This window comes from Drosophila suzukii, chromosome 2L (assembly GCF_043229965.1).
Source record: "Drosophila suzukii chromosome 2L, CBGP_Dsuzu_IsoJpt1.0, whole genome shotgun sequence".
Taxonomy (NCBI): Eukaryota; Metazoa; Arthropoda; class Insecta; order Diptera; family Drosophilidae; genus Drosophila; species Drosophila suzukii.
Window position 1 is genome coordinate 11,128,284 of NC_092080.1, and position 25,123 is coordinate 11,153,406.

General features: G+C 39.7%; 1 protein-coding gene across 2 annotated transcripts in view; it reads left to right on the forward strand.

Moving 5' to 3' along the window:
- The window catches only part of LOC108020912 (uncharacterized), a 47,257-nt gene that overhangs the window by 19,349 nt on the left and 2,785 nt on the right, over window positions 1-25,123 (forward strand). For both annotated transcript variants that reach the window (XM_017089330.4, XM_017089329.4), the window contains exons 3-5: window positions 11,157-11,212; window positions 23,047-23,631; window positions 23,996-24,796. In XM_017089330.4, coding sequence (XP_016944819.2) covers window positions 23,209-23,631; window positions 23,996-24,796 — 1,224 coding nt within the window. In that variant the 5' untranslated portion in view covers window positions 11,157-11,212; window positions 23,047-23,208. The remainder of the gene's footprint in view (window positions 1-11,156; window positions 11,213-23,046; window positions 23,632-23,995; window positions 24,797-25,123) is intronic.

Sequence of the window (25,123 nt, forward strand, 5' to 3'; positions counted from 1 at the left end):
CAAAGAGGAAATGTGCAAAGCTTCATGAAAGAAATTCCAAATTGAATTCAAGCGAACGACTTTCATCGTGAAAAGAAATTAGTGTTTACTTTTGACTGACTAATTGTGGCCATGCAAGCAAAGGAATTGAGTTGTAACTTATTCATTTTTGTCTGATTCTTGATGTATAAAGATAAAAAGAAAATGTTTGGCTTATAAATACTTAAAATTACTTATTCCAGCGGCATTTAAAGAAGCCATAATTGGAATTATGTAACAAAAAAGGAATAATGTTTTCAGGTCAAATGAAATCTTATACTATCCTCAAAACATTAATATACATTTTATTCTCATTTTAATTGACTAATTGTGGAATTAAAACAATAGGGGGCAACTTGTTTGATCTTAGAACCAATTATTTTTTTTGTAAAATAGTAATTGTGGAAGCTAAAATTGAAATTATTTAATAGGATAATCATTTAAAAAAACCAATGATCATATAATATCCAATTTCCTTAACAGCAAGACATCAATTATTTTAATTTTCTCACGAGCCCAATGATAATTAATTATCAATAACAAAGCCAATTGAGCTTAAATCTAAGCTCAAACGCCAATAATGTTGTTTATTATTTTTAATAAACTTAGGTTTTGGTGTTCATTCTAACAGCTTAGAGGCGAAATCTATAATTAGATTTGTTCAGTCGGCTTCTTAAGATATCGCATAACATGGCCCGGCAATTCGAGTGTCTTGTTTCTGGCCGTTAACACTCTGTTCGACATTATTAAATTAGAAGCATCAACAATGGCCAAGAGAAAAAGAACAGCCAGACTAGTCTTCTTATTTGTGTTCGTTTTATTTTTTTTTTTTTGGCAAACATTTCTAGCCCATGGCCAAGAGCCAGAAAGCCGGTTTGTTGGGCCCCTCGTACGCGAGGTCAAGACTCAAAACTGAAAAACTCAAACTCTCTGACGTGCGCACGTCTCGGGCACCATAATAATAGCCGTAATAATCATCAAATGAAATAATGTAGAAAAATTATGCTAATCGACCGGTCGGCGACTGACCATAAAAGGCAGCCTGTCCAGAAAACAGAAACTTCTTGCGTAATCGCAGTGTATTCTGACCCGGTTGGGATTTAATTAGCTGGTCGACTGGCCAGTGCAAGCCCCCCACATAATTCAGCGAGATTTTTCGCCGTCCCGTCTGTTTTTCGTCTGAGAGCATTATGAAAAATTAAATAATATATTTTAATATTGTCCTTTGCATCGCTTTTCTGTTCCCCCCCCTCCCCACCGAACATAGTTCATTTAATAATCATGGCTTTTTTGAAGGGGGGCGCCTGCAAATGACACTTGCTTTGATATGTAATTAGAACTTATGAAAGTGTCAACGAGGAAAAAGTTTACCGGACACCCGGCCGGACACGCCCACCGGTCCGGACCGCCCCCAAAACGGATGACAGCTGGTCCAAGTCCAGCAATCATTATTCAGACAAGGGCCCAGCTTGACAGGCGGTCCAGCAAAGTGGCCAAAAGTGTCCGCAACTTTTCAGGAAAAATAAGGTCGGCTTTTTTTTTGGTGTGGGTGGGTGGGGTTGGTATTGGCCAAGTGTGACGATGAAACGGAATTGGGCCGCAAAGAAGCATTAAAAGCCAAGGTAACAACGGGGGTCGTAATACCTTACGTAAAAACAGCAACCAGACGATATTGCATCGGACCGGATTTACCATGTTACTAATTGCAATTGCCAAAGAGAAGAGCCTCTATTGGCCCTGCGTAAGCGGCTTAAAGGCCAGTTGACAAATTGTGCGAAATCCGAGTGCCCACCCACTGCCATTTAATCATTTTAATGAGGCCCACGTAGGCCCCAAACTGCAGTACAAATAATAATACCAGTTGAGTGCCAAAGTGCCGCATATGAAACTTTTATTCATTCATATTGTATATTTTTCGTACTTTTTATTTTTTGATGTGACTTGCGTGTTTTAATGACGCCGCTTGCGTGTTCAAGAAAGTGTTGAAAGTTTCCTTTCTTGTATTGTTGCTACGATTTGTACTGCTGGCAGTTAAATAAGCGAAAACATTGGGACAACATATGTCCCATTCCATACCCCCCTCTAAATAATTTAGAGGCGCAGTGGGAGGTTGACAATGAACTCCAAGAAAAACCGAGTAAGGGGAACCCAATTATGACACGATAATAAAAAGTTTTTGGTTTTATTATTGTTTATATACACACTCCACTTTTATTTTCATTGGTAATTACCGCATGAAGTTCGCTTACTTTTCCAACTCTTGACGAGGCCATCAAAAGAGCCAAGCTGCCTCTTTTAGCCATTCAGGCGAAATGGGAAAAGAAGCGGTGAAAGCCTTTCTAATGCACTCCTCATAGCCACGATTGCAACATAGTAAAAAGTAATTGCTCCTCTCCTCTCCCAATGAAATGAGTTTTTTCTTTTGGTTCTAATTGCCCTGCTGGCCAAAGCTACGTTTTTTCCTTATGCCCAGCAATTAAGACCACTTGGATTGGCTGCTCTCGATGAGATATAAAGAAAAACTGCCCACTTAAGAGGCTAATAAATGATTAAAATTGGCTGTTTTTTTGCGGCTTATAGTATGACTTTCCATTTGGTTAAGTTCTGAGGATAAATTTAGTTCTAAATATTTAAAATTATACAAGAAGCGATGACCTTCAAACTGATAAATAGTATTTATTATTATTTTAAATATTCTTTTTTAAGGAAAAGAAAAATGAAAAATATTTTTAAAAACATAGAAAAGTACCTAAACCTAATCATCATTGTTCTATTATTTTTTCTACTTCTCAGAATTAAGCTCTTCAAAAAATACAGTTTTTCGGTAGCTCTTAGCTTTTGGACTCTATCAGTCATCCTAATTGAGAGTGCTCCAAAGTATTTAGCCGCAGACAAGCAAAACTTTTATTTAGCCAGCTATTCGGCCATTGTCCCATTGCCCGCACAAATCACAAAACGCACTTAGCGCAAATTGTGAAAGTTGGAAAAGTTGCTGCCACAGACAGCCCTAGAAAAAGACCAAGACTCATCTTCCAGTTCGCATTTTCCGCCAGGAGAAACCGCAGATGAAGGGGAAGAGAACATGGCCCATGGGTTCTCGAAGCCGGGATTGCTCTGCTGATTACCAACTCACGCACTCGCCACTGCCACACGCTGTGGCAGATACAAAAAAAATATAAAAAAAATGCAAAAACATGCAGCACCAAACGAGTTTTGCTTATAGGCAAAGTTAAGTGTAATGTGCCGCAAAACAACGGCACAAGATACGTGAGAAACCGGAGGTACACCGGTTAAAATTGCAAAATTGTCAACGAATCTGAAATGCCCTAAAGTTATTTCAAGCATATTTTTCTAATATTTTTTTAAACTTTTCTTAAATTTTAAAAAATCTATTAAGTGAATTACTTATTTTTAAATCAATTGAAAGTATTCAAGAAAATCAGAATAGGTAATTTAAATAATATACAAAATAATAGCATAGATTTATGATGCCTTTTAAATATTTAAATTTTTCCTTGGGTTTTTTGGGCGTGACTACTAATTGTCTAACTAAAATTTTTATTTTCCATGTCATTAAACCACATTTTTACCATTTCTTTTACAAGACAATTGTCTTTTTCCCTGTCCCAGTAAGTGTATTAAAATGGCATAATTACGGCTGAGCACTGGGTTCGTTTGCGAAAGCAGCTTGGGAAAAACGGAAAAATGAAAAATAAACCGAGGGCAGTGGGTTAAGTTAAACTTTTGGCTGGCCCACTGCGTGCGTGGCGCCCCCTGGCGGCGGCTGCCGTTTCAGTTTCGGTCGCAATTGAAGTTTGCGCTTAGCGCGATATATATATATTTTTTTTATTTTTTATTTGGCCAACTTGAGATCGCTAAACCGGTTGCCGCTTGGTGGGTGTACTTCACTATTTATTGTTACTGCTGCTCTGACTTTTGTCTCTGCAACAGCGGTCTCGATTATGCAACACTTCGTGTCGCCGCTCCAAACTCAGAAAGTTGTGCAAGCTCTTGTATTTGTTGATTGTGCCTCAGTCGCAGTCGCAGTTTCTCAGTTTCAGTACATTTGTGCCTTGTAATTGTGGAGACTCCTGGCTGTCAAAGCGAAAGACCCCACCAAAAAACCAAAAATCCGAGTGCCAATCTGGCCGCTTTAATCAGCAAGCAAATTTGCTGACATGTCGAGCAAAACGGACAAAAAAGTCTGAGGGGAAGAGCCCACAAGTATCTCCGACACAAATGTGGCAAATAAGCCGCTTAGCGAACGGTAACAGCCAATTTCTGTCATTCTGTGGGGGATTCTGGATGGAATGGAATCGTTTTTCGGAACAGAATGTCAGAAAAGTGGAGAAAATAAAGCCATTCTGAAGATTGAACATCAGAATTAGTGTCTTCTTCAATATGGTTTTTTAAAATAACATGAATTTTTGTATTTAAGTGTACCTAAAAACGATGGATTCTATTGGCAACTAACTTTAATGTGTATTTTTTGTGGGTTTCATAAAACAGCAGTAGCTGTTTGAAGTAGCCTTGTACCTTCAAGCTTATTTTATTGTCGCTTTCCTGTTCAGTCTATTGACAGGCGCATTATGTGAGGTTCTAGCTTCCGTTTCAAGGCGACACATTTCACGGCAGAACAAAGCACTCAGAACCTCTTTGCATTCGCCAACTTAAGCTCGGCTTATTGTGCACAGAGATACTCACGCATCCGTAGTAAACTTGGTATCCCCCGGATACATGTAAACCCCTTCGGCTTTTAGCTGTAAAATATAATCGGGTTGCACTTTTGACTCGGGTAATGCTCCATATAAGTGGAGTCTCACTTCCGTTGCTGTTGTTGCTGTGTCATATGGGGGAGGGGGGAAACCCTTACCTCCCCCTCTCTCTTCGCGGCATTCAACTTTCTTGGCACCTGTTACTACCTCTTTTCACTCCCAGCCGGTTGCCACTGGTAGCCCCATTTCCTTTGGACGGCATTAGAAGCCAAGCGGTTGAACAACAATAACCAGCAGACAAAACCGTTGCTTCCATGTCGTTTGACTTTTTGGACTTGGCCTTAAAAAATATTCAACACAGCCAACTTGTTGCGCAACAGGCACAGGCAGTTACAAACAGTGGGAGAAAAACACTTGAATTTAAACTAAAAATAGAAAAATATTTAAAGAACAAGTATTTGTATAGCAACAGAAGTTATAAATAGGCTGGGAGTCAACAGAAATTTTTTAAGAACCATTGTTAGTCTTCTCCAGCTGCGTAGATCATATTGTAATAAATAATAAGGTGTCTTCGTCAATACCTGTTATCGCTATCAGACCTTGTCTAAAAATAACCATGTATGTTCTTATAAATATTTAAAAAATTTACAGATCATTACTATCTTTTAAAAGAAAAACAAGAATTATTTTGAGACTATTCGATAAGCAATTTTTATTTACTTATACTAATACTTCATACCATACAAAATTAAGACTTTTAGAACAGCTTATTATATATTTTAATTATGGAAATTTACGACTAGGAACGTCTCCTTTCATTTCAGCCAATTAACACAAGTCAAAAAGTCTGTCGACCTGTATAATTATCTACATAAATTATGTATGCAAGCGGTAAAAGGTTTACGCTCTATTTAATGAACTTTCCAAGGCGTAAATAAATTTTCTAGAAATGGTAAAGACAACAATTATCTGTAAATTAAAGAACCATTTGTAACTTATTATTTTCGTAGTGTAAAAAAGAGAGTTTACGCACTGAGGAAGCCCACGATATTTGAGGGAGAAATTCTAAGTCTTGGGTTGCACCGGTTTTTCTGTTTGTTGTGCTTGTTGCCGGTTGTTATTCTTAGGCTTTTTGTTGTCAGCCGCACAACAAGCATAAAGGCCAAGAAAAGCAGATGTTGCTGCTTTTGGCCCGATTTGCCGGCTGCCTGTTGCACTTGTTTTGGCCCGCTTGTTCGACTTCTCGTTCTCGTTCTGCTTTTGCTTCTGGTTTGGGATCGGTTTTTGGGTTCTGGTCGGATGCGTTCCACTGGTTTGGCCTGAGCTTTAGTTTTGTTTATTGCAATGCAAATATTTCGTATACCCTGTTGACACATTTACCAGGAATATACTTTATTGCAAAATATAGCGGAAATGTGACAATAACTTGATTTATGACAGCCAGGCTTGTTGATACTCAATAAATTTAAACGGCTTTTGTAAGAAAAACAAATATTGCATAACCTATTGTTGGTTTACAAAACGATGAAAAGGCTCTTTTTCCCGAAAATTCTTCTTTTATAAACCCAGTCTAGTCTGGTTCTTCCTCCCAAAAAGAATAAAAAAGAAAAGAAGCCATTGTGAGTTGAATGAACTGACCGCAAAACAACGAAAATAATAATCAAAAGCAGCTGCCCCTACAACAAAACAACAACAAACTGGTCGCAAAGTTCACAGTTGGCCAAGAAAACTTAAAAACTGAGTCAAAAGCCGAGACAAGAACCTCTGAGCCGTGATTGCGAATTTATCTGCCTGGGAAACTTACGAATACTGGGTGAATTTCGAACCCAATTCCATTCATTGGTCCATTTAGCAATTCCCAAAACAATTCACATTCATTTTGCAAACTATTTATGTGCTCGAATGGATCTAGATGGAATCAAATTAACAGCCTCTGGCTTTTGTTTACGCAGTTGTGTAAAAACCCCCAGGTCGGAAATAAACCAATGTGAACCAACAATAAATTGGTTTAATAACAGTCGTTATTGTTGGCCAGCGCTTTTGTTGGTTTGCTTTTAATTATTATTTCTGGCTGACGAGAAAATATGCAAACAAGATATTTCCCTCTCATTTTTTCGGCTTGGCAATCTCTTTGCCAAACTTTTTAATTACATAGTTTGGACTGCGATGGGCGAAGGGGTGGGCGTGCCACGAAGTTATGGCCGCACTTTACATATTCATGTAGCTTAGGCCACAAAAAAAAAAAGCGCGGAAAGAAGCCAAAGTTGGCCATAAAATTTCAGAACATGGCGTTAAAATTCCAGTGAATTTGTAATTTTGAATCAAATTAAAACAAAGCTTAGTAAGAAATTCGTATATCATCTTTACCGCTACCAGGAAGTGTATTAAAAAAAATAAATAAGAGAAAAAGAAAACACGGGCAACACTTGCCACGATATTTATTTTACTTTCGGTACGTGCCAAATGAAAATAAAACCGGAGCGCAGCAAATTTAATAAATATGAAATGAGTTTGTCATACACAGAGGGCCACACACACAAAACCCTTGCCCCAATTACAAGGATGCCGGGGATTCCGACTCCGTGGCCTGCAAGCCTTCGATAACGTGCCGCAACGGCAAATACCTTTAAGCCAGACCCAAAAAACACATGGGGGGAGGGGGGCTTGGGCCAGGACCAAGGACCTTAGCTGCCTTAGCAAATAAACACGCACTTACGAGCTCACAGGACTTTTATGGGTCCTCCGCTAGGCGCCCACAGACTCGTCGTGAATAACGTGTGACAAAATAAATGCCACTAAAATAAGGGATCACAAGTCGCAGGGCGTATCCTTGAGGCATTCCTACAAATGCCAAACAAATCGATGCCCGCCGAGCGGAAGAGAAGTGAAATATGTGATTATAAGCGCATAAAAGTGCCGCAGGACTCCCGAAGTCCCAAGTCCTTGGCCTGTCAGAATGAATCCTGTCCTTAGTTTTGGGGTTCCTAGCAGGCGGAACTTGTTGAATAAATAGGGAAATGAACGGCAGACTGTTACACAATCTGCTGATTGCTACACAGGAATTCCTGTTCCGCCTCTCCCTTTTTTATTTGAAGACCTCCTTATAAATGGAGCTTGTTGGCCAGCCTTGCTAATAGGTTTTCGAGGAGTTCTGCCAGGAACACTCCTACCGTAAAATGACCGAGTAGTTGCTTAATGAATATGATGATGACCAGACCACGAGGCGCTTTAATTGGCCCAAGATGAGAAAGTGTAGTGTCATTACGAAATATATATATATATTTTATGAAAACACTCTCTCATAAAAAGAGGCTCTCGAAATAAATTAAAAAGCTGCCATAATGTAGCCTCAATGAAAAGTTTTTGCCTTTATAAAATGGTATTCATGGAAAAAAGTGTGATAACGAAACTTTGTAACTTTTAAACTATGTGCGGAAAATACATAGTTTTGACTTTATAAGCCAGCAAATGGTATGACTAAAAAATGTAATAGAAAAATGCTGATTTTTTTGTTTTGTGTCATTTAGTTTATAAAAAAAGTGTTGTTTTGCCACACCTATTTAAAGACTGGTTTTAAATGCTTTATATGTTGTTATCAAATGTTTAGAGTAGGATTTAGTTTGAGTTAGTTTTGCTGAATCTTCCCAAGCACCCCCAGTTCCCACAGATGGGCAGACAAAACATTGCCAAACACTGAGAAGGGAGCCCTGGAATCTATACCCTGAGAATGACGAGTGCATAATTTATGTGAACAATGGTAATGGTGTTGGCCACTGTTTGCCATCTCAATTCACACGACAGGCAGACAAAATTGTTACACATACCAAAAGTTTCGTATTTTTTTCCTATACCTGTTTGTTTGCACAACCTAATGGGCACATTCATTTTATTTCTCAGAATAAGGAGAGGAAAAACAAATATTTTCTTTTATTATTTGCCTCTGAGAATTGTGTTGCGCCTGGGCACAAACTTAAAAGAAAATATATTTCAAAGATAAAGAAGATCGCTTAGGCATTGTAATAGACCTTTTCCTTGAATGTCTGAAAAAGTGTGGTTCGTTAACTTTTTCCACTTAACTAAGAGTGGGGGATTTTCTTATTTGGCTTCAATTGGCGAGTAAATTCGATAGAAATATAATACCGATTTGCTGTCTTGAATTGTTTGTTCTAGATTTCAGACTTAATTTATTATGCAGTTGGTGTGTATTTCCAGTACTTTGTTTTACTTTCGCTTTTTGGGTTTTGTGGGGCTTCTAGAACGACCTTGCCATTCAACCGACCAACAGACCTTCTTACTCAATGGCATCAATGCAACAGCCTCGCTTCATCAGTGTTAACCCTCAAAAGCCCGCAGGCAGGCATTGTCCTTGCTGGCTGGTCTTTTGTTTCTTCTCGAAGGGAAGTAGAGCAAAACTGCACCAAGCTGAGGAATACGAAATGCCTTGCATTAAATTACTTTAAGTCCACATTGACGATTTGTAGAACAATTTAAGAAATGTAAAAGGGTGTGCAGGAAAATATTTATAATGAGTTGATAATGTTTTCATTGTGCTTGAATGAAGTTGAATTAACCGTTCTTACATTATATATCTCAACAGCTAAACTATTAATCCAGTCAGTAATGTATACTTATCAAAAAGTTATTAAATAAACTCAATTTAACTTTTCTCTTCTCATCATTGCGTTCTAATATTGAGAAAAATGATACAAAATGTAAATACAAGGATTTTAAGAACGGATGTTCTCAATTCAAGAACAATATACCCGAATATTTCTCTCTTAAAAAAAGCATTTAACATAAAATCCGATGTCTAATCATCACATTCTGTGCTAGGAATTTTAAATTCATATTTATTCACTTAGAATGTTCTAGTGGACGAGAAATTTCGCTACCCCTTTTCATCTTGTTGAAAATCTCAGAGGAAAAAGAAAAAATCTAAAATTGAAAAGAGAATAGTGTTGCGCAATAAAGTGTGCACTCGGTCGATAGCACTCTTGCGAGTTCCGTGGCTTTTTGTTCTCGATTATTTATCACGTACCTCCATCTCCCCCACATTGCATTTGCATCCCGATTGCTTTGGCCCATCCTATGACAAAAACTTGTCCCGCAAGTCGAATCAACAAAAGACACAAAACTTTGGCCAAGTTCTCGAATCCCTCGAAGAAGACAAGTTGCTAACGCAATTGCTTTGGCCAATTCGCCCCGATCCACCCCCAAAAAACACTAAAGGCGCAGCCATGTTGTGCAATTTGTCAGTTGAAAGGCGACAAAGTATTGAATAACAGGCGGGGTTGGGGAAACACAAGTGCATCCTGATTGTTTAGTTTGTAACACTTACGTATCCGGTTTCAAATATGATTAGACCGCAGAATTGGCTTTATTGACATTCATTTGTTGTCCTGGCAATATTTGGATTGTGTAAGCAGACGCCTTAAGGTCTGGCCCTTATAAATCACAGTCTCCTCTCAGCTCAACTCTTTGGGGGGCTGGCTTAAATCATAGCATACTCCACACAAGCCTTCGGGCATTTTAGCCAAGTTGAAGACGAAAAGCAGCTTTTGTTATGCCAGTCTGGGAAAATATTCAGATTAAATCAACAGAGTGCTGGGAACAATTTGCAAGTCAAGCCTTATATACGCTTATGAAAATCCGTAGAAATGTGTTGGCGAAACCGCATCCTTTTGGGGTCCGAGTGAATAATAAAACAGTGCCCAAAAATTCTGTGAGGGCACAATATAAACAAAATAATCAAGCCAAATGGTCCGAGAGTTGAGAAGGACAATCATACATATACAAGTGTGTTGAATGCGTTCACACAAAGGGCTAAACATAATTTGCATGGCTGGATTTTTGAACCAGGATCAAGGAGTGGGTAGGTGTTGCAAGGACATGCTGCTGCGGTAAGGAAAGACCAGCTGTCACAACAATGCCGAGAGCCCGGCGAAAGTCCTGGCCAGAGCAGCGTGGGTTTTATGATTTATTGCCGGTGTACTCCTTTGTGGCAACTTGGCTAAAAAAAGGTGCGTTTCCTGGCCAACCACAAGCATAACTAATCTTTGTGCCAAGTCGACAAAAATCCGGTCTCTACAGGAGCTTAGCTGATTTGACCGGAAGTGGGAGTAACTGCAATGGATGTTGGAAGACTGCTGCACTTGATGTTAAGGCAACTTCCCTTTTGAAAAACTTGTATGATTTAATTTTATCAAACTATTTAAAAGCATTCCCTCCCCCCTCCACTCGAAAACATTCCAGTGCATCGCTTTTTATCCCACATTTTCATTATGAATACACTTTTGACACAATGCCTTTGACGATGTTTCCTGTTTCCATCAGCCCACAGCGCTGGGTTTTGACACAATTTAATTCATTTTTCGTTTTTCGTTTTTATTAAATTTATGTAAATTCTGCTTCGTCTGCTTGCAGGACTCTCACTCACTACCTCTTCCTTGGCGAGGACTAACTGAAAGTAAATTGAAATTGTAAGTAGCCGCGGGCATTTTGCACATTTTCCGATTAATCCGCTGAAAACTGTAAATTATGCTGTCAGCATCAGGGTCGGAAATGGGTTTTGGTTTGGGGTAAAAGTAAAACCAGGGAATAAGCCACAGGGCGGCTGGCTGGCGGGTCAGAGTTCAGCCATGTTGAACGATTTTTGCACTTGGCCAACGGGCTGTATGATTGATATTCGAAATGGCGGCGTTGCGGTGTGGTTTTCCGTTAATTTAATGCGCATCCAAGGTGTTAAATTGCCCGTAACCGCGCCCAAAGCACAAAAAACACATATAGGGCCGCCCAAAAAGAATGCAAAACAATTACTGCTTAGCATATACTGAGTTTTGGGGATGAGAAGAATTTAATAAGGTTGTTCTAATCCCTGCATTGTGCGAAAATGTCATTAAATTATGGCCTCTTTTCTGTTCTGTTGTCTTGGCGAAGATTGAGCAATGTCCTTGTCATAATAGGGACAAATGGAAACTAAACAATGGAAATTTCGACATAGAAGGTATTGTTTCTCATCATACGCCTCGGATGTCCTGATAATTGGTGAATTATTGTGCATCCAAGTGATGGCCAGGCAATCTGATTGGGAAATTTTCAAAGGCCATTGAAGATGCCTGATTTGAGTGGCCCAACAGAGATAAACGAAAGGTATTTAACTAAGGACAGCTAAGCCAATATTGATTTAATTAATTGAGGTAAAATCGGAAAATTCCCACTTGCTTTGTTCAATTAGTTATTATTATGGCAAACATGACTGGTACAACGGACTCGTTTAATTAACTCTGTAACGAAATTCTCAATTTCCCCAAGCCGTGCAGCTCATGCCATGCAGCCAAATGCAATTTACTTTCCCTTTTGCCCGCTTTTATCACTCATACGTCATGTGGTACGCAGGGTAGAGCTCGAAAGGGATAATTCACTTACGTATCAAAGTGCAAAACTGTTACGTTTTTGGAGCTCAGTCCTTTAACCTTGCCACGTGGCGAACGATGGTTTCAATTTGGTTAGCAGAACGTGGGGTAAAAGTACAGAGAGATGTGGCATACGTTTGAATTATGCAAGTCGTACAACTGGCAAACGTTCTATTTTCGATTCTGAAATGTAGCATGTGGCTAGAATTGAATTAATGCGCAGGAAGCGTTTCAATCCAAGTTCCGAGGGATACCAAAGGGGGACCAATTTATGCGCCACATGTTGCAGCTGCCCGAAGTTCCCATTTCGCCTTCGCTTTAATTGTAAAAGTTTAAATTTTTCATTGGATCCCCGAGCAAAACGAGCTCCTTACAACCAATCTCCTGCGCTTAGAGTGAAAATGACATGGAGGCCGTGCCAACTCATTTGGTGTCTGGTGGCGCAAAACACTCGGCATCCGCTTCCGACAAGCGTGGGAAATAAATTTTTAAATCTCCCTGACAGGGGGATGTCCGCGGGAGAGCATAGAAGCACTTGCTATTCTGTGTAACAGCGATTGAAAGTTTGGACAGGATGAAATAATGGATTAAAGTACTTTTGTTACTGTAGAAAAATGTATTTGATTAAATAGTATTTCAACAATATTTGGCTTGTTTTTTTGGATTTGAATTATTTTTTTATGTTCATAAACTTTATTGACGACGGCTTTCACTTTGATTAAATAATTTTAGTTATTTTCTAGGTAAAGTCCTAAACCTAAGTAAACCTTGATCTTTTTATTATTTATTCAAATTAATTAAGCCGCTCTAATAATAGGATTAAAATTATATTATTGACTCTTTATAAAATTCTTAAAAACAAAAGTATCAAAATTCCAAAAAAAATTATCTATTTATTTTTTAATATGTTTTTAGTTAGTTTCTGTTTTGTTTTGATAGTTTTGTGAACTCTGTATTAATTCTTAAAAATAAAAGTTTATTCACCCAGCAAAAATCTTTTTCTATTTGTTTAATATTTTATAACATGTTTTTATAAATAAGAGCTTAATTTTATTTATTATACCCTATGTATGTATACCCTACGAGGTATTTGATAGTTGAGATCCCTTCTCTTACCCCTAGACTTGTTGAATCCACTTCAGAGCACGGCTGAGAGTGTAAAAACAGCCGTGGCAGTCGCATTTACGGCCCAGTGTCCCAGCTGAAGGTAAAACGTGCGAAGGACACTCGAGATGGGGAGCTGGATGGTGGGCTGGCCAGGAGGAAGGCTCTGGGATGGGGGCTGAATGGAAGCCATGACAAAATGTAACAGATTGGCCGCAGACTCCGCATTCAAGGCAGGGCACAAGGCTAAAGCCCGGGCGGGGACCATAGAAAATGCGGGGGCCACGTAGAGCTGCATATTTAATCCTGTTGATTTTTATTTGTTTCCGCGTTGGCTCGTGCTCGACTATTTTCCATGGCTCTTTATCTGCCTAAAGATTTTGCATTTGGTTTGTGGAAAACCTCCTCCTCCCCTCCCCCCCTCGTAGTTGGTTTAATTTCCCTTCTTCCAAGATGGACTAATTTTGGTATTCAACTTACCAATGACATTTTTAATATGCATATGCCGCATTTCAAAGGAAGAAATGCCATCTAAATTTGCATAACCTTTGAAGGTCTGCACAAAAATATGCAGTACAAGTGAATTGTAAATGATTTTAGAAACTAACCGAGGCTATACATATATTTCCATGAAAAATCAGGAAAGCCATAAATAATCAGATCCTTATACCGTGAAGCTTGGTGGCCTTAAATGGCTCCCCAAGGTGAGCGGAAAAATACACATTGCCATTTTGGCCAAGTTCCCAAGCTCACACAACTCTCAATGCACCAGTTAACTGGAATTTATTTGACTGACGCCCGGAATAAATGAGATCAGCAGAGATCCCATCACAGTTCGTTGCGTTTGTTAGATTTTTCAAGGTCCGCGAAAACAACTGAATCGGAATAGAGTCACACAATTTCGATTTCAATTTCAATGCGGGATAGTCATTGTATAAATCAAGCGCTTTAATCCCAAACTGAAATGCAAATGCCAGCTCATTTAAAGCCATGTTTGGCTAACTAACAGCGGAAGTTTATGTGGTCGAAATGCTAATAAAAATTAGACTTGATATTAGCCCGAAAAACGTGTATATCTCAGCGGGGCAAGCACGTCGGCAATTATAGCGCGTGCCTTCGATCAATCAATCAATTAATCAGGCCATCGGTCAGTTAGTGGCACGATCGATTTTGACTGATTCACTTGCCACCCGGAGTGCGTTGTGAAAGTTGCCTGCATATAAGTCGAACCGTGAGCGGTCCAAAGTAATATCGGTTGTCTTTAATGAGCTGTCAAAAATGACGGCGGTTACGAAATTTGAATTAGACTTCGATTCGATTGGAAAATTTAGAATGGGTGGGTTGGGGAGCTTGATTAAAAAAATTTTAAAATGATATTACAAGTGGTTTTTTATGATGATAGTAAGTAATCGTAACCTATAAGTATAAGAATTATAACCATTAAGTATTGACAGTCCTATTATTTTTAACTTATTTCCTTATGTCAACTTAGTATGTATTCGATTGGTCAGCTAGGAAGCTACTTTCATATACTCTCATCCCAGCTGCCACTTCACTTTCAGAATATTAAGTCACTCGTCATAGTAATCGGCTATACAGTGTAGCACTAATCCTAAGTGGCTTTCGCCTGAAGGCAAGGCCTGCAAAGTTGAGTAAGATATTGGCATTAACATGGCTTGGCTTTCGGAGCCTTGCCAAAAGCGCAGTGAGCCGGAATCCGCTTTCTCAGCCACCTTCGAGGATATCTTGCTTATTAAGTTGGCCATCTAACCGCAGCCAGGAGGAGATCGCAGATGGCTTTTGGGGGGAAGAAAACGTGAATGAAGATGGTGAGATGGCATTTCAAGGTCATTATCCTCCTTCTTCAACGACTGCCTCATCATCGAGTTAATCAAAATGCCATTGGTACGGAACGGCCAAAACCGTACGCAGTAGAGAAAAAATTAGCTTGAAAATTGTTATAGCATTTTGTGGTTCCTCTCACCGCAGAATCAAATCGGCTTAAAAACACGCTGAAGAATTCCCTTTCATGTCGACGCGTCTTCATGCTTTTTCTTTCATTACTCTGCACTTGTTTTCATTTACTTTTTTTTTGTTTGTTTGTAGATGGCCCTGCTCACTCACTGGAATTCTAAAGTTACTTGACCGCAACAAAGCGTTAAATTGTGCCGAGTTGTTTTCACCACTTATTTATATCAAATTTGTTCTTAATCAGCTGAAAGCGTAGCCAAACTTTGCCCGCCCCATGACGAGCGGTTTATTTTCGAGCAACAATTGAGTCCACAGTCACCTTCGAGGCGTTGGAATATCTAAAATCTTTTGTTGAGGAGGGGTCGCAGACTCATAAAAGGAGCTCACTGAATGGAAAATGTTTAGTCACCTGATTTGGACTCCCTCAGGAGATGACTAAATCAGTGAGCTATTATCCTTGGGAAAGTTACTAGGAAGCAGGTTTATTATTCATTATCAGCCTTAGACCTCTGAAGTTATGCCATTTTCTCTAATATGCAAAGTAGTTGTTATTATAAAGTAAACAAGGGTCGATCAAGTGAAAACTAATTTATTCTCCTCATATCTCGGCCTGATTGCAATTGAAATGCTGGAGAGCATCAGGCTAATCAATGTTTGAGCCAGACAAAAGGCTCAATTGCTTAACATGCCGGACGCATTATCCTCCGTGGCGATATCCTTTGACCATCACAAGCAGATGGTTGAGCCAGGGAAAAACATTCAGCCGTCATAACAATAAGAGGACGAGGAGGTGAATCCCTATACCTGCCACATCGCAGGATACGTGCGTGGCATGCCACACGGAGCTCTTCCTATCCACCTGATCTTGGGATGCGGTATTACGTGCCGGACAGTCCCAATAGCTACCCATAATCCTTTCGCGCCCCCAAAGTAGACTATGTAAAATTAAGAACTGCTCAAGTGTCACTTGCCTTGCTTCGTTTTGCGGCCACAAAAATGTTCTAAGGAGCAGAGAAGGTAAAAGAAAGGTAGACCGAGACAAAAACTAGGTCAACTGGGCGTTTTTCCGCCCCCGTTGAGACATCCCTGCGGACCTTTGAAAAATATAAAGCACTAAGCTTTTACGAAGCAATTAAGCCCGGTTAATAAAATCAACCTTTTGCTGACGACAAAACAAAAGCAGATAAGGATGAGCGAAATGGGTATAGGTTCCCGCCAATTAGCCTTGAGTGTCTTGCATAATGTATGTGTCCAATGAACTGCCAAGGGGACTAATAGGCATAGACAATGGATGATACGAGTTGGGAAGGCGGATCTGAAAATGTGTGGAAAGTTAGAGCAAGAACAAAAAATACACTGTGTATCATAGGCATAGATTAATTCAAAAAGATATGTCTGTTTTTATATTTCAGAGTTACTAAATTTAAATCAATAAACAAATGCCTCTAAAATAATTTGAAATTAGTTTTTCAATTCACATCCATTGTTGCCCAAATCTAAAACTATGATTGGTGGCGATTTATATTTGAGTACAAATAAACAAAAAAGTATGGGATATGTACATAAGGGCTTTTCAAATATGGCCAGAATTTTAAAGAACAAAGATAGAATTTATAAAGAAAAACCACTCAGGATAAGCTGGAAGCAGTTTAAAAGGAAACAGATGATGCTGCACAGGTTGGAGGCATATTGAGCCATTTGTATTTCCACAATTTCTTTAGTTTATGTGAACAAAGGTAAAAGTGTGTGGAAATCGCTATATGTCAGAGTTTCCTTTTATAAACATATGATTTTATATTAGCACACCAGATAAGATAAGTCTTGAAGCTCAGTGTATTTTTTCAGGGGCCTGTGCCTAATTGAGAATAAATATTTTATTGGTGAACCATAACAATACAGCTACCCAAGAGATGGGAAAGGAAAACATATTTACGTGAGCCAACTTCCAAGCGGCAGCAGGAGTATGCATTTTATGGCATCGATGGGGAACCCCCAACTGACCGGGCAGTGAAAGAGAGCGGAGAAAGTGATGGCCTAGACCCACATAGTGCAGAGACATCAAAAGTCAATCAATGTAATGTCAAAGCTACGTGGCTATCTGCCCAGCTTGGAGTCGCATATAAAGCGAAAGGAGGGGGCGTGAAAGGCGATCCCATGCGAGGACTATCACCCGGAGTGAAGGGAACTCCCTGGGTGGTGCACAGCTTGACAGGAATATATTGCACTCGCCGCCCAGTTGGATACCTATACCTTTTCCCCATCCACCTGACCACGCCCACCCAGAAAATGGCTGCAACTTTACAGCTTTAAGCCAGCCCAACCCAGCCCACTTGGCAGATAAATGTATATTCGTGTCTGGACGTGGAGATCTGGATCCCATTGTTCTGCACCAAAGAGTCCAAAACAATCAGTGGAAAGTAAGCGCAAATAACGAAGCAACAAATATTAAACTGCACTCAAAAAATCCCGAATTTAGCTGAAAACTTTTATTGGTTCATGGAGATTGTTTGTTTAATTTAGCTGCGTGTTTTTGAGCCACCTGAGAAAAACTTTAAATGAATTCAAAGCTTTTTAATTAACAGGAAAGTTTCTTAAGGAGTCTGGAGATTTGGGCCTCTCTGACCACTTTTCTAATTTTCTAAGAACCCTCCCAAAGGCCATAAGCATCACTAGTTAAAACTTACATCCATTAAAGAGGCTAATAAAAGCTATTGAGTAAAACCCTCCATATTTAAGCACTATTTCTATCAATAACTATTTTTAATAGTTAATGGCAAGCTAATTTCTAAAACAACTACTCATTATGTAGACTCTAATAGGTTTATAATTATGCACTCTTTTAGCTTCCCAGTTCCGCAGCTTCCCTGCTATTACAATTTAATTAAAATAGCATAAAAAGGCAACACAGCTGGTTAGGATAGCAAACTAACAGGCTGAAAAGTGAGACGAGATTCTGATAGACCCCTGGTAAATAGCATGCCTTAGTAACTCTGGTGGGCAACTATCCAAGAGGGGGACTGGGATTCCATACCGTGATTACGGAGTAAGCCCACAGTCATTTAACTTTGACATCGCTGCGCTTCATTTGGCACACACTGTGTTGGGTACTGGCTATTCTAAAATAGTTGGAACTAAATTTTTAAATCTTTTAAGAGTTTTAAAGTTTGTAATGTGATTTTATTGGGCTTTAAAATATATAAATATTTTAAGTTATAAAAGGGTTTTAAACGAAGTACTGATTAACCTTCTTTTTTTATTACTTGTCAGGTTATTTTATTTACATACTGTTTATTATGTTTAAACATAATGTAATTTATTATTAAATGCATTTAATATTTAATAATAATTTGCGAGTACACTTACCCATTTTTTGAAGCGACTGCCATAAGTATCAGGGTCATTAGTGGCGATTAAGCTCTCCTCTTTATAACACAGCATTATGCAGCTACCGCAAATTATGGTACTACCAAAGGGTATTCACTTGACACCCTCATCCTTTTATACGTGTATCCTCTAGTATCCTGTGCGTTTTGCCGTACAGGGTAATGGGAGCTCGAAGCCATTTAATTAATGCTGAGCATTAAGCGCGATTATGTGGAATAAATGAGCAGAAGAACCGGTAAAAGCGATTACTTCGCTGCAGGATGGGGCAATGGCTGAAACAACTCACTTAATGGTCAATTGACTAAGAGCAGCTTTGCAAGTGTTATGAATCGATGCACCTTGCAGGATTTAACAAAACCAATCTACCAGTTTATGAATTCGTTAAACTTTGCCGAACTTTCATCGACCCTAAAGAAGCCTGATTTAAACCGAAAACAAGAAGCTTCTTGAAGTTGAAGGAAATCAAATCAATTTTTGCTACTCACGCATAATGTGAACAGCGGGCAAACAAACAAACAACAAAGGCAAACAAACCTGGGCAAACCAGCAACATGTGGGATTTGAAAAATGTATGCCGCTCGCGTAAATTATTCAAAAAATTCCGCTTGCTCAAAGGCCTGAAAATTATAAGAGATAAGCAGAAGCGTTGGAGTGTTCTAAGGTTAAAAGTGGGAAAAGAAAAAATGTGTGCCAAACAAAAAGAATATAAAGTAAACAAGCAGCCAGCGAAAAACTTCAGATTGCAAATAATAAAGGGCAAAAAAGATAAGGAGACTGGGGCATAAAATACTGCCAGTCATGTCGAAATCCTCTGTTGCAGGTAATTGAAGAAGAACGAAAGTAGCAGGGGTGAAAAAAAAAATAATGGGGGAGGACAGCCAGCGAAATATGCTTTATTGATTGGATAAATATTTAATGCACTTTCGCGTTTCGCCGGCGAAACACTTTGGCGGCCGAGGGGTTTGGCAAATTTGCGTGTGAAATGGCTTATTACGGTCACGTTTTACCCATAAAAGTAGAAAGTTATATACACAACTCACAGGACATACCGTTCCACCTGTCCTAGAGCCCCAAAAAACCCACAGGACCCAGGCGATAGTAGCTCCTAGGATGGAAAGAAGACAATTGCAGGTAAATGGATCGGAATTTATTGAAGCCTCTACCAAGGAATTACCCAGAAGACCTTAACTTCCTCAACTTTTGCGGCATGCAAATTAGCTGCAAAAGTTTGTGTGTATAAAAACACACCTGGCAAATGTTGGATAATTTGTACACTGAAAAGAAATTGAAAAGGAAATACCAATCAAACTATAACTTGATTTCTTAATGCACATAGTTTATTTATTATTTAAAATGTAACTCTACATTTAATTGATGGTTTAGGCAATATGGAACATCTGTACTATTTTAAAAGCTATCTAACCTTTAACCTAGCTTGCACTTGCATACAATTTATCTGTGAATGTATTTTAAGTATGAGTAATAATTGTATCCTTTTGTGGTATTTTAGCCAATATCAAATTCATAATTTCTGTGGAAAACCATAGTTTGAGAACTTTTTCCCCGGAAGACAATCAAAATGCGTAGTTTACCCCAAGCACTATGAAGTGTTAAACAAGTGGCTGCTTCATTTTAACAACTTACCACTTAGTTTAGAGGAACCTATAAGCCATCTCTTTATCTTGTCAACCAGGTAACTACTAACTTTATGGAGCTACCAAAAAGGGGGTGGTGCTATTTACCGCTGGGCTGCGATGACGTTTAACATCATTAACTGTGTCCTTTCATGTTTTGGTGGTCTTGGTCAAGGCAAAACAAACAGTCCAAGAGCAGCCAGCCTTTCAGGGCCACAGGAGCTGGACAAAAGCCCTTCATTTGTTTGTTGAATTTCCTGACCTGGCGTTTGGGGTTGGCTGGGCTGAGGGTTATTTACCCTCGCTGCTGTCGTTGGGTCCACTTTATTTGTCTGTTTGCTGTTGTGCTGTAAAAACTGTGTAAAAATCACGTTCATCACATAAACACAGTTGTAGCCACATTACGCACGAAAAACGGACCACAGGGCTGTAGGTCTGGCATAATTAATTACCCCTTGGCCACAAACATTCTACAGCGACTGTCTGGCCATCGAAACCCCCATGAATTTCTCAGGGCCCTCTTACATTGGTTAGACCCAAAAATAGCCCGGCAGGATTGCTTGCAAGGCCATGGCTATAGTATCTGGCATTCTGGGATTGTGGCGGCCAAAGGGGTCAGGTGTCAAACTTGAGCTGACCGCTTGTGGATTGAATTTACTGGTATGCCAGCACATACTTCATGGTAACTGAATATAGCTCCGGGCTAAAATTAATTCTCATAATTGCATTTCATTGAAAAACCACAATGATTCGATACATTCCAGGAACTTGACGCTGAAAGCAAGGATATCTGAATAAATGCCACTGTCGAAAATGATGATTAAACAGAGTAATATAATATAACAGTCCATTTGTGCTAACTCCAATTGGGCTAGACAGTTTGAAAGCAGATTAGATTATTATGGCATGTAAATGATTACCTTTCAGTTGCTAAGTGAGATACAATTTCAAACATCATGCTGAGTGTGTATAGTCAAATAAATCAAATAAATACGAGCACTTTTGGTTGTTAACTAAGATATATTATGACCTGTATGTGTATTCTGCCAAGCTAAATAAATCAAATAAATATTAGTTTCTCCCTTTTTGAACAATTATTTAGTTTAAAACTTGTAGGATGCCTTAACCTTTGAGTACCTTGTTGAAATCCAATTTAAAACATTCTTAAGTTCTCCGACTTGCCTGGGGAGTTCTGACACTTGTCTAATTGATGGCAGTAGAGTCTGGATAGAAGAGCACCTTCCATATTGTACAATCCAGTTTCAATCTTTCAGTTTCTTAATTAAGACAAGACATTGAAGTGAGCTAAATTAAGCGATCTGCTGGCCAAAGGGGTCATAAATCGAACCCTTGGGGATACCCATTACCCAAAATGTCCAAGTGAGCAGCATTCAATTACGAGTCCAAATGAGAACTTTGAGATTTCCCATCGCCCCTGTGCAATTGTCATAATTAAGAGTGATGAATGAGTCGGGAACATGAAGCCAGTTTGAGTTGGAATTGCGAACATGGATTGTCTTTAACCATCATCGGATCTTAGACTGCAGATGGCGTGTCTGGCATTTTTGTTAATAGTTTTCAATTGCATGTTCTTGGCCAAACAGCATTCCTTATGTCCGTGGAAACGGAAGTTCTCAAGTCAAGTCAAGTTCCTCAACTTGACTTCTTGGCTCCGCTGATGAATTGCACAAATTAAAGCTGAAAGATATTTTAAATGAAAATGTTAAAAATGCGGTTCATGCTAGTTGGTTCTTCTCCGTTTCTTTCTCTTTTGTTTGTCGCCGTCTTTCCGTTTTCCTGTCGTCTGAACGGCTTTTTTGTTCTTGGCCAAGATACGGAACAGATTATATGGATAATTTCAATTTGTCTGGGTTTAGAAGCGCAACGAGTAAATCACTTCTGTGGAATTCATTATAGTTACAATCTCTTCAGATGCACTTGAACTGGCTTAAGTTGGCACTGAGCAGTTTAATTAGTAGTAGGGTAATTACTTAATTCTTATCCTAAATCAGAGACTTAATTGCTTTTCCGGAGAAATCCTAGGGATTATTAAAATGCTTTTTTATTTAACCACTCTCCTCAAAAATTCTTTTTCTTCGCACCTCTATAAAATATAAATTACATCATCCTCAAAGACCGCCCATTTAATCAGGTTATCAGACAAAACCACAATAGTCATAAGCTCATAAATTTCAGACTTACGTCAGCCCCCTCAAAATACAGGAAAACTAATGAAAGGACGCCTACTCTTATCAGTGGGCGAAGCCAAACCACAGGTTGCAGAATTTTACGGTCAGTTTCGCATTTCATTTGGGCTAATATACATTCAAATCAAAACTCGTATATAAAACACTAATTATAATTGCCTGAAGGAGTCCGAAAAGTGGGCGGCATGAATAAATTTCCCGAAATTCATTTTAATGGCAGCTTAATGTAATTCATTTTATGCATAATGACATTTTCCGTTCTGCTCGCTGCGTGGCATTGTAATGGAATTTGCATTGTGGCATCTGTCGCCTCGGTGCCCACGGGGTGTATGCGTATTTTCAGTTTTTGCAAAGCTCCCGGGGTGAATAAAGGATTGTTGAAAACATTTCTACCTCCACAATGCAGCTACAATCCGCGAAAATTATTCCACTACATATGCTTAATTGCAAGGTGGACAATAAAGTTCTTAAACAATCACTGAAAAAAGGCTTTAATTTAAGTAAATATGCGCAGGAAATTCATCTTCCATTGGTTGCTGTGTTTCTTTCCGCTCGAGGAGCAAACATTGACTATTAATAAAACACTCCTGCATCTTTCCAGGCATCACGTTCTCGGCTCCGGTCCAGTGCGCATCCATCGGGTTTTCCATGCTGGCCGACCAGATGCAGATAGCCCCGGCGTGAGCACACACACACACATCGGGCAGGAAAAGATATAGCTATAGAGCCACAGCTACGGACACATCGTATATTTCCCAGCCAAATGTATGCCGGCCGGGCGACACAATTTGCCAAAACCATCAGCAGCATGGCGTGCAGCATTCAGAAGCAACCTCAGGCCCCAACATCGGTGGATCCTGGCACGACTGGAGTGGAACGAGTGGGCGGAGGAGGAGGAGGTGGTGGCCCCAGTGGAGCTGGCACCGTTCCCTCCACACCGAAATCCAACAAGTCCGCGCAGCCGAGGGGCTCCCTGCCAACGGATGTGAGCAACCAGCCACCGTTGGAATTCCAATGGCCACCGCCCGTTCCGGTTTCGATTCACACGAGCAACTTACGGTTGAATATGATGAACCAGGATCCCAAGGACCTCCACACGGCCAGGGCAATCATCGAGGAGCTGCGCTCTAAGGTGCGATTCCAGACGGAGCACATCATGAAGTGGCGCAAGGCGTATGCTATGCAGGTGGCTATCAAAAACAAATATACTGATCAGTCTTTTTAAAAAAATATCCGCTTCTCTCTCGTCTTTATTTTAAGAACGATTATTCTCGAATAAGTGAGAACAAGAATATTTAAAAAGAGACCATTTGACTTTGCCTTTATTTCAAGAACGTTTCTGCTTAAAAAATTGAGATGACGCATAGATCATTTAATATTGTTTTTTTTCAAAAACGATTCTTCTTGAATAAAGTAGAAAATGATTTTTGTAAAAAAAAAATTAAGCTTTTGCTTGTTTCCCTTCTTAATTCTTCTGGCTACTCAATAGTATTTAAAGATTTTTTAAAACCACTAATCTAACCCAACTCCAATCCTTAATTTCGCCACAGGTTCAGCAGCACTATCGGTATCAAAAGGAGAAGTCGGATCAAATGAACTCGCTCACCTCGCAACTCCTACTCCTGGAATCCCGGCTGAAGAGGAAGCAGAAGCAGATCGCCAGCCTGTTAAACCACCGAGAGTTGACCATTCAGCGACAGCAGAAGATCATCGACACGTTGTCTTCGCGCCTGGTGGACCATGGCCTGGAGACCATCGAAGCCAGCTATGCCAATGAACTAGACTCCCTAAACGATTCGGATTCGGCGGTGGTGCTGGAGGACATCGACTCGGACAGCCCGATGACCCTGGGCACGCGCCGCAAGAGCAGCGGAGCTGGTGGATTGGGTGGGGTGCTGGGCAGCGATGGTATCACCATAGTTCGCTCCATATCCGATGCCATCGAAACGAATCACAACAAGTACGGAGCGGCCCGGCGAAACAACTGCTTCCTGAGACGTCCCGATATCCTGGAAACGGTTTACTCCGTCGAGGAGGATCCCGAGCCCACCACGGATGTGGCCGAGAAGCGGGACAAGTTCAAGAACCGCTCGGACAAGGCCCTCAGCTCCAGTTCGACCGAGGGTCAGATAGACGCCGCCAGTCCCTCGGCCGCCGACAAAGCCAAAGAGTCCTCGCCTGTCGACGGCGGACCCACCATTCCACGACGCCAATTGGGAGCCCTCAAGAGGTCGCCCAGTCACGATTCACCCTGCACCACGCTCAGTGTCAAGGTGCCCCAACTTCAGCCACCATCTCCTCCTCCGCCATCGGCTTCGGGAGCACAGGAACCGCTCAACGGAAAGAACCAGGTAAAGGGAAACCCCAACTTAAACTGTTCTTAGTTTTAGATTTAAGATTTTTTAATTTTTAAGAATTGGGTATACCAAATTATAAAAATTTATAAAAATTACCATATGAATGGGTATTATGGTTGGATAATTTTATTGGTCCTGCTTAATATGGCATTTTTAACAAAATTATGAACAATAAAAGACCAAACCTATTTTCTAAAACAGATAATTTCTTAATTTTCCTACATGTTATCCCAAAAGCAATTTAAGTTTGATTTATTTTAAATCTTAGTAAATATTTTTTTAGATTTATCTCCTTTACAAAGATTATTATCAAACAACAAA